Raw genomic sequence first — 11,143 nt, 5'->3', positions numbered from 1 at the left:
GGAAAACATGTATATACTTGACATGTTTCTCCCCTTCTAGGTCCACCACAATTAGATATTAAATGGGAACTATGATCAATAAGACACCTTTAGGTATGATCAAAATAGTCGCATGGATAGTAAATGCATGAATTTGACACACCAAGAAATTCTTAGTTCGTAATGGAATTAGTAAAAAAGAAACTATGGAACCTACGATCACAAAATCACCATCTCCCTTGGTTGACATGGTACTTGCTATTCCACTAGGATATATTGAACTAGGTGTTAAAGCATGAGTGTTTTGTATCCATTGGAAAAAGATAGGATGTAATTGTATAACAATATTTGAGAACATATCTTGAGGATGCCCTTGGGCACTCACAATATCATCATGAATATTCCAACCAAAAGTATGGAGGCCTAGGAATATAAATATCTAGTTGAGGTGTGATATAATTGCATCACAATGTGTAAGAACATGATTTAATAAATTGTTGTATTAAGTTGTTGAGTCATAGTCTCCTACCATAAAAATCACTAGATGTGCAATGAATGAACTATGATAAACCCACAAATCCACATATGATGTGTGAATAAAGAGAGTTGGGTACCATAGTTAATAGTGAGGCATAGATAATGGGCATCGAATACATGTGGTGAGTTATGTCAATAGCTAAAGATCCTAAAATTTTTAGGTTATATACAATTGAGCATGCCATGAGGTAGTTAGGATCTCGTAAATACATTGTTAGGATATTTAGAAACTTAGGTGTTATTTAAGTTTCACTTGATCTAATGTGTCTATTAGGTAAAAGTGTGCTTCTTAGCATGTTTCTTTAGGATGCATTAGTTGCATTGTAATTTGAAGATAGTGATATGTTCTAGAAATAGTATGATCCAATGGATTATATTATCCTTGATATTAATAACTATTGATCCATGGATTCACACTCAATTTGTCCATGATCTCTATTTAAATGGCATGGAGGGTCATGGCTGATTATTAATTGTAAGAACTCTCTTATGTAAAATATTTTCTTTTGCATTAATAAATTTTACTCAAGTGGTCGTCTTGGTTGGGGTTGTTGATTTTTCCTCTCTCATAAGGTTTTAACCATTTAAAAATACCAACATTGTGATTTTTTATCTAGTTGTGCAAATGTTTGCTAAATATGTTCATCCTATTTGGAATACCATAGTTACTTGAACATATCTTTATGAGCTTCTAAATATCATTGATGTTATGGCCAATGATAAAATTAGTCTTATACATATGGCTAACTATCAGGAAAATAATTACAATAACCAAATGATGATGCAAAACATTTTTCAACCACAAATCCCCATTACCGGTTTTAATCCTCCAAGAGAAAATATAAAATTCTAAATATTATGACCATATCAGGGTAAAAAATGGGCCAAACCCCCACAAAATGGGATAAAGTTGAGCCAAAAGATCACAATTCAAAATAACTTCTAGAGGAAGTGATACCTCTTTAGGATCCACTCTAGCATCTAGAAGTTGGTTCATGGGTAAAGAGACTTGTATTTGGCGTCCGGTCCAACATAAAGAACCCTATGCTCACCAACCTACTAAATGATGGTTCAACATGGATTCTACATCCTAGAAGCAAGAGCCAAATTTGGGGTAACTTTGTCATAATGGAACCAACTAGAAAAGAAATTAACACTAAAAATATCAATTCAACAATTATAGTGAAACAAAGTTATAATTCCCTAATTATTTCATATTCTCACAAAATATGGAAGAACCTACAAGTTATTTTTATCCCTCCAAAACCTCCATCGATATCCCCATACAATGTTTCTTGTGAACTAGGTCTAACGTGATTGATATTGTCTAGCCATGCTTCATAAATGGAGAAATAAACACCATGAAATTACATCCAACTCAACCAAATAAAGATGATGGGTATTTGAACAAAATGAAATCTAAATACTTTGTGAGAAATATTTTCTAAATCATCAATATGGCTATCAAAAATATGAACATCAACATGCAAGCTTCAAATCTAAGTGGTAGTATTAAGGCCTTTACTTAACATCTTTGAGAAAATCTCAAGTTCATCCAACCTCTCAAAAGAGGTTTTTATATAATCTCTCTCTGCTATGATATTTACTTTTAGGTATAATGAATGAATGATCATTGATTTATCCATTTTCTAAATGGGGCATAACTAAGAAGAAACCTACAAATAGGAGTTATTGAATTGTCGATAGATATAACTCAACTTGTTTCTCTAGGAGAGTTGATGAGGGAGGTGTTCAATTTTATTATGGCATATCCATGAGGTTCTCAATGGATTGTGGACAGTTGTCATTTCGAAAAGGTCTTTCTAGTGTGATATAAAATGCATTTCTCGGTGACTATCACCTTATTTCTAGATGGATAAATATATTATTTTTATAAGGTATAGATATTTATCCATCCATTGATACTCCTTGGTATGTTCCTTATCAAAGTTCATCCATCCATTATAAATCATCAGTCATAGATCATTAATGAAATACATGTGGATGGATTTTATCCCTAGTAAGAAGATCCATTAACAATCCATAATTAGAGAAGCTATTATTTGTTATATTGCCAATGTATACCTATAAGATTTCACTAGAATAGAATATAATTTTATGGAATATTTTTGAAGAATTATATTGATTAAAATCATATATTCAGTAATTAAAATGATTTATTAATAATAGAAATTATCATTCTCCGTAGTGACCAACTACATTTAACTAATTTTTTCTTAGATGTAATTTCAATAGGTGGTAAAACTTGCTTCCAATACTCAACAACTTGATTGAATCAATCCTAAATAATTTTAAGATATCCCTATTGAATGTCACGCTCTCCTTGGTTGGGATAGGTCAAATAGTTTTCTTCTCTCATAACCATACTTAAGAGTTAGCTCATAAGGCTCAATCAACTATTCTTTAGTCCTCAACTTATATTTCCAAAAGCTTCTTGAATTAGAGATGACTATTTGGGAGTTCAAATTTTAGAATGGACTAGTAAAACTCAATGACATCAGTTTTTCATTTCACTTCCAATCAATTTCATGACTGATTTGTATATTTTCTCCTACCCTTGAAAATATGAATTATAGAAAGAGATATACTTTATATTGGTAACTATCACAATTTTGTATAGAATTTTTCGAGTAATTTCTACCTAGAGTACTTCACATCTTAGGATTTGACACTACACTCCTACTCACTATAATAGTAGATCAACTCTATTACATAAGTTGATTCATGATTCTTGTCAATAAGTAGACTTCATCATATCAACCCAAACCTTTTTTTTCAATACTTGATCTTTATAGTGCTGATATAATCAATTAAATTATTTATCCATGGAATATTTATAGTTTATCTATCTATTCATATTTTGGCTCCACATTTTGTTTTCCCTCGCTAAAAGTCATTACTTGGAATGGTACATAAATAGAAAGCCTTTCTCTTTTATCCTTAATCATAGTAGTTATTAATTAATGATAATGATAGCCACACATAATGACATATCAAAGATATATTATTAAGTTCTTGTAATAAGGATGGGTTCCATAATAATATTCCAAAGCCTTCATTTATTCCCTATTCCCCATTTCCTATATGGGTAAGACCTATATTATATAGTACTATATATATATATATATATATATATATATATATATATATATATATAACTTGTAGCTTCATAATAATTCCTATATTCCCTATTCCCCATTTCCTATATATTCCCCATTTCTTATATGGGTAAGACCTATATAATAAGACCTATATTATATAGATATATTATTAAGTTCTTGTAATAAGGATGGGTTCCATAATAATATTCCAAAGCCTTCATTTATTCCCTATTCCCCATTTCCTATATGGGTAAGACCTATATAATAATTCCTATATTATATATATATATATATATATATATATATATATATATATATATATATATATATATATATATATATATATTCTTGTAATAAGGATGGGTTCCATAATAGTATTCCAAAGCCTTTATTTATTCTCTATTCCCCATTTCCTACATGGATAAGACCTATATTATATTTCTATATTATTAATTTCTTGTAATAAGGATGGGCTCCATAATAATATTCCAAAGCCTTCATTCATTCCCTATTCCCCATTTCCTATATGGGTAAGACCTATATAATAAAACCTATATATATATATATATATATATATATATATATATATATATATATATATATATATATATATATATATATATATTATTAAGTTGTTGTAATAAAGATGTATTCCATAATAATATTCCAAAGCCTTCATTTATTCCCTATTTCCCATTCCTATATGTATAAAACCTATATAATAAGACCTATTTTATTATATATATATATATATATATATATATATGTGTGTGTGTGTGTGTTAGTTATTGTAATAAGGATGGGTTCCATAATAATATTCCAAAGTCTTCATTTATTCCCTATTCCCCATTTCCTATAGGGATAAGACCTATATTATATGGTATAGCATATAAATTATAATTTCATAATAATTGTGTAAAGATTTCATATATTTTCCATTCATTTGAGCTACAAGATTTAATTTCCTTTCAAACCTCACACAACTCTCTTTTCTTTACACAGTAATATTTCGCAATCTTTGATAGTTCCCTTTAGAAAAGTGTAATGCATATGGGATAATATTGAAGCTTTTGTGCTTCAATTTCCATATATAGTGATTTCTTCTGTCATCCCCTTGTTACATTGTTTTTAACTATAAAAACAAGACCTATTTCATAGGTGTAACTTTTCATTTGGTATTAAAATTATAAATGAGAAAATATGAAAATACATTCATAAAAATACAATTTAGAATAAATTCATTTTACTTATACATTTTAAATTTTATTTTACCCAATTTTTATTTTAAAATTATTTTATTTCCTAAAAAATAAAAATAAAAAAATATCAAATCACACTATGCTTCTTTCTGATCTGAATCACACTTATACTTATTTACACTAAAATATCTAGTGCAAATGTAAAAACCGATCACCCTTACACTTATTCACACTAGAATATCTAATGCAAATGTAAAAACCAATCGAAAATACCTTAACATTTCTTCTCCGAAATACACAATACTCTAAGATAGATTTCCCTTACCTACAATTTTAAATTACCTACAATTTTAAATTAAAAAGAGACTAATTTTAATTTAAATAAATATTAACGCACATCGTCATCCAAAAAATTCAGTCAACCGAATTAAATTAAATTGGGCCATTCTAAATGGTTCAGAACCATCAACGGAACTAAATTAAACTGGGCCATTCTAAATGGTTCAGAACCTCTAAATTTTGAGCATCAACAGATAGGAATAGAAGAGAACAGTGGATCGCCTCAACGACGGTTTCACTCATTAAGAACTCCACTGATTACGATTGTTTTTTAAAACGCCAATCTAGAATGTATGTTTCACCCAGTGCTGCGCTTCTAGATTACTGTCCGAAGACTTTCCGTTTCACTATTTAAAGGTTCTAGAAGATCCTATGTATGGCCAGTGCAACCTAATATCTAATATTACACGGAATATATTCTTTTATACAATCTGATCGTGGTGTTCAATATGTTCACGATTTCCTTATGACACCTGTTCTTATTATTAATATATGACGTGAATAAGAAAGCGGTGACCATTTACCCGGATAGTGAGAGGCTTCTGTTTGCAGGCTGTAATAATTATATATAAATATATTGTTTTGCCAGAAGATATTGAAGCGTGAAGTCCTGTGTTCTTCCTGCACTTGAAGAATATGGCGACGGAAGTAATAGAGATGTCAGGTCTGGAAGAACGAGAAGAAGAAAAGGGACCGAAATTAAAGGCAGATTTGCCTAAACAGGAAACCAACACTGACAGCACGTCTGTTCGTGCAAATGATACAAATATCTCAATATTGAAACTCTTTAAATATGCTGATTTATTTGATCTCTGCCTTGTGGCATTGGGCACTGTTGGAACTATTGCAGATGGACTGACCATGCCTATCACGTTGTTTATATTAAGCAGTTTGATAGACAAAATAGGAAAATTTAGTTCCGCATTCACCGGAGATTTCGGTCATACTGTCAACACGGTAATAATCATTTCCTTTACACAGCAAAACTTGGCGCAATTCCCATCCCGCATATTGAGTAATGTCTCGGTGTTGGTTAATTGTGCAGTATGCTTTACGTCTGATGTATTTATCGATCGGTTTGTTTTTCGCTGCGTTTTTAGGTTGGTATCATATCTTCCTCCTCCTTTCCCACTTTGCAATGTTTATGAGAAGGGTTTTTTTATGATCGTACCTATGACTGATACTTTGCTTCCCTTTGTCTCATCAGAGGCGTTCTGTTGGGCGAGGACAGGCGAAAGGCAGGCGTCTCGGATGCGCTTGAATTATTTGAAAGCCGTACTGAGGCAGGACGAGGGATTCTTCGACACCCAAGGCACCACCACATCGGAAGTGGTTACAAGCGTTATTAATGATACTCTCGTTATACAGGATGTTTTCGCTGAAAAGGTATGATCTTAATTACTTTATCCTCTCATCTAATTCGTTGAGTTTTCTAATTCTGATGCTAATATTGTCCATTCTCAGATACCCAACTTCGTCATGAATATGTCTATGTTCGTCGGCAGTTATTTTGTGGCATTCTACTTGACATGGAGACTCGCAATCGTGTCATTTCCATTCGTAATCTTTTTGATAATTCCCGGGGTAATGTATGGACGGATTCTGGCGGAGACTTCTCGCAAGTTGAATGAAGCCTATAATATAGCTGGCAATATTGCAGAGCAAGCGCTTTCATCCATTAGGACAGTCTTTGCTTTCGTTGGAGAGGACAGGACAATGACCAAGTTCTCCGATGCGCTTAACTTAACTGTAAAGCTTGGCCTTAAACAAGGTCTTGTCAAAGGGTTGGCAATAGGTAGTGTAGCAGTGACCTTCGGTATCTGGGCCTTCAACGCTTGGTATGGTAGCACATTGGTTATGTATCATGGGGCTAGTGGAGGAAGGATTTTCGTCACTTCAGGTCTCTTACTTATGGGTGGTTTGTAAGTTTTCTTCTCCCTATCCATTTCTCTCCTTCTCAGTTATTTCTATAATTGATACAACAACGGAAAATTTAATCCATTTTGTTAAGTTCAATCACAATTTCTGGAATCAATGATGTGTTTGCAGAGCACTTGGGACTGCGCTTCCTAATATAAGATACTTCTCAGAGGCACGTGCTGCTGGTAAACGCATCTTTGAGATGATCGACAGAGAACCGATCATTGATTGGGAAAATCCAAAAGGAGAAATATTGCAGGAGGTCAGCGGCGAAATTGAATTTAGAAACGTTGAGTTCGCATATCCATCTCGACCAGAGTCCAAGATATTTCACAATTTCTGTCTCACTATTCCATCAAGCAAGACCGTTGCGTTGGTGGGAGGAAGCGGGTCAGGCAAGTCTACGGTTGTGGCGTTGATAGAGAGGTTCTATGATCCGCTCACTGGAGAGATTTTGTTGGATGGAGTGAACACTAAAACGCTACAATTGAAATGGTTCCGTTCCCAGATTGGACTAGTAAGTCAAGAACCTGCACTCTTTGCTACATCAATCAAGGAGAACATTCTATTCGGGAAGGATGGAGCCAGCACGGATCAGGTTATTGCTGCTGCGAAAGCTTCGAATGCTCACAATTTCATCAGTCAACTACCAGATGGTTATGACACACAGGTAAAATTTATCATTTCTTTCTCATCTTCCATTTCTGGCAAGTGCAGTCGATTTGAATTTCCTTTCATTTGGCTAATACAGGTGGGTGAGCGCGGAGTCCAGATGTCTGGAGGGCAAAAGCAACGTATAGCTATTGCAAGAGTTATGCTCAAGGATCCTCGTCTACTTCTTCTAGACGAGGCCACGAGTGCTCTAGATGCAGAGTCGGAGAAGATTGTTCAGGATGCTCTAGAGCAAGCTTCAGTCGGACGCACAACAATTATAGTCGCTCATCGCCTCTCCACAATCCGCAACGCGGACATGATTGCGGTGGTTCAAAATGGTCATGTGATCGAGACAGGTACGCATGAAGATCTGATCTATAAACCCCACGGAGCGTATGCTACTTTGGTTCAGCTGCAACAGGCCGCGGCAGATAAGCCAGATCAGCGATTGGAAGGCTCCACTGTGCTAGGCCAGTCTTTGAGAGCAAGGAGCTCTAGCATCTATAGCAGATCGAGTTCGAACATATCTGCATCAGTCCAGCCAGAACTGATAGTTGAACAGAAGCTTCCGTCCGCCCCTTCATTCCGTCGACTGCTTCTTTTAAATACTCCGGAATGGAAGCATGCTCTATTAGGCTGTGCAGGAGCCTTAGCTTTTGGAGCAGTTCAACCTGTCTATTCCTTTTTCCTTGAGGCAGTTGTATCTGTATTTTTTCTTCAAGACCATCACCAAATCAAATCCAAAATCAATGTATACGCCTCCATTTTTGTGGCCTTGGGAGTAATATCGCTCTTAGTGAACGTGCTGCAGCATTACAATTTTGCAGCTATGGGGGAATATCTTACAAAAAGAATTCGAGAGCGAATGCTATCCAAGATCTTTACATTCGAGGTTGGGTGGTTCGACAAGGACGAGAATTCTAGCGGAGCTATTTGCTCCAGACTCGCAACGGAGGCTAATGTGGCAAGTACCTAAATGCTTTAATATTTTTAATAATGTTGGGATTTGTGTCACAGTTTCCTGATGATTAGAATGTTCGATTTGTATTATAGGTGAGATCCCTGGTTGGAGATCGTATATCGTTACTTGTACAAACTTCTTCCGCCGTGATAGTAGCCTTCACGATGGCTTTGATTTTATCATGGCGCCTTGCACCTGTAATAATTGCAGTGCAACCCGTCATAGTATTATGTTTCTACACCAAAAAGGTTCTGCTTAAAGCCATGTCTCAAAAGTCTCTCAAAGCTCAAGATAAAGGCAGTCAACTAGCAGCAGAAGCTGTTGCTAACCATCGTACTATTAGCGCATTCTCGTCACAGGACAAGATTCTCCGTCTCTTCGAAAAGACTCAAGAAGGACCTCGCAGAGACAGTATCAAACAATCTTTGTTTGCAGGATGTGCCCTGGGAGCATCACAATGCATCACTGTAGCTAATGTGGCTCTGGACTTTTGGTATGGGGGACACCTTGTAGCGAAACGAGAAATCACCTCCAAAGCTCTTTTCCAAGTTTTCTTCATTCTGATGACCACTGGAAGAGCGATAGGAGAGGCAGGAAGTATGAGCACTGACATCGCTAAAGGCTCTGATGCAGTCAAATCCGTCTTTGGCATCCTGGACAGAGAGAGTCAGATAAACCCGGACGATGAGAAGGGTGAGAAAACGGATAAGATAGAAGGAAGCGTGGACCTGAGAAACGTGGACTTTGCTTACCCAGCTCGTCCAGATGTTATGATCTTCAAGAACTTCTGCTTGAGGATAAAAGCTGGAAAAAGCATGGCACTTGTAGGACAAAGCGGATCCGGTAAATCGACCATCATTGGATTAATTGAAAGGTTTTACGATCCCCTAAAAGGATCGGTGAAAATCGATGGCAGTGACATCAGGAGCTTCAATTTGAAGAGTTTGAGGAATCACGTAGCTCTGGTAGGTCAAGAGCCCACACTGTTCGGAGGAAGCATTAGAGACAACATTCTCTATGGAAAAGAGAAAGCAAGCGAGGCGGAGATGATCGAAGCTGCAAAGGCTGCAAATGCTCATGACTTCATCAGGTAATAATGCAATTGTTCAATTGAAACAGAATGTTTATAATCAATTACAATTGAAATAATTATTTGTGGAATAGATTAGGATTTATTGAACCAGATCAGTGAAATTAGTTTGGATCTGTGCAGCTCTTTGGAGGAGGGATACGAAACAAACTGCGGAGACAGAGGAGTTCAATTATCGGGAGGGCAAAAGCAGCGGATTGCGATAGCGAGGGCCATAATAAAGAATCCGAGCATATTACTGCTGGACGAGGCAACAAGCGCATTGGACAGCCAGTCGGAGAAGATCGTTCAAGAGGCGCTGGACAGAATAATGGTGGGGAGAACAAGCATTGTGATAGCTCATCGACTGACAACCATTCAGAATGCAGATTCGATTGCTGTGATTCAAGATGGGAAAGTGATTGAACAGGGGAGTCATTCATATCTGTTGGGCAAAGGAGAAGGCAACCCATATTACTCTCTCGTCAACCTGCAGCGACGCCATCGCTAGATCCTCATCTGCCTCATAAACAGAAGAATCCTCCGTGATCCGCGTCGTAAATCTTTCTTTGCGCCTTCCCCTAAATATCGAAGATGAATTGTCAAATGTAAAAGTAGCGTTGGAATTTTAATGTAACTCTGTTTATCGAATGAAAATTTGGCGAGGACTCCTTATATTTAAGAGCCTGTAAAATAGTGTGAGCGTATTGTGAGAAGAAATAGATTTTTCAGGGTAATCTGGCCAAGCAAATTTGAATGTAATTTCTTTGTTTTTATTTTTGAATTCAGGAATAGATTCAGCACTCTAAAAAAAATATTTTATAGCTTAAATTTAAGTTAAATTTTAGTTAAAATTAACTACAGAAATATTTTTTTTGAAAATTTTATTTAGTTTAAAAAAAAGTAGAGTTGAAAAAAAAAATTTAACAAATACATAATAAAATATTATTCCTCAAATTATTGATGTAATTGCTATATTTATGCTAGAATGTCATTCCTCACATTATGGATGTAATTGATATATTTATACCATGATTTTTAGATATTTGTGCCATGACTTTTCATTATTAATTGTAAACCAATTTAAAAGTTAAATGGTTGGAAATAGTCATATTCACATAAATAACATACTAATGGTATTACCCATCAAAATTTATGCAAGTCCTTAATTCCCCCTTTAACTAGGCTATATTCCACACGAATACTATGGGTGAATACCATAGGTTCTCATACCATGAGTCAATATCAAAGGCACATATCATGATTTTTTTTAAACATTATTTTTATTTTATTATGACTGAATAAAAATGTTTGCACATTATTAATTTAATTTAATTTAATTTTTATTTTTGTTTTTGTGTAA

The 11,143-nt window shown here is 34.9% G+C and overlaps 1 protein-coding gene across 1 annotated transcript; it reads left to right on the top strand.

Moving 5' to 3' along the window:
* Positions 1-5,812: 5,812 nt before the first annotated feature.
* Positions 5,813-10,291, top strand: LOC149206757 (ABC transporter B family member 15-like). Its single transcript, XM_089397791.1, has 8 exons — positions 5,813-6,133; positions 6,222-6,276; positions 6,384-6,562; positions 6,641-7,098; positions 7,226-7,766; positions 7,848-8,714; positions 8,804-9,801; positions 9,925-10,291. Exons 1-8 carry the CDS (start codon positions 5,813-5,815, stop codon positions 10,289-10,291), a joined length of 3,786 nt encoding a protein of 1,261 aa, XP_089253917.1.
* Positions 10,292-11,143: the final 852 nt, after the last annotated feature.

This window comes from Pinus tabuliformis, chromosome 1_2, assembly GCF_031772625.1.
Source record: "Pinus tabuliformis cultivar Carrire ecotype Pingquan chromosome 1_2, CPIR1, whole genome shotgun sequence".
NCBI classification, from domain to species: Eukaryota; Viridiplantae; Streptophyta; class Pinopsida; order Pinales; family Pinaceae; genus Pinus; species Pinus tabuliformis.
This window is presented reverse-complemented; position numbering and strand designations above follow the sequence as displayed.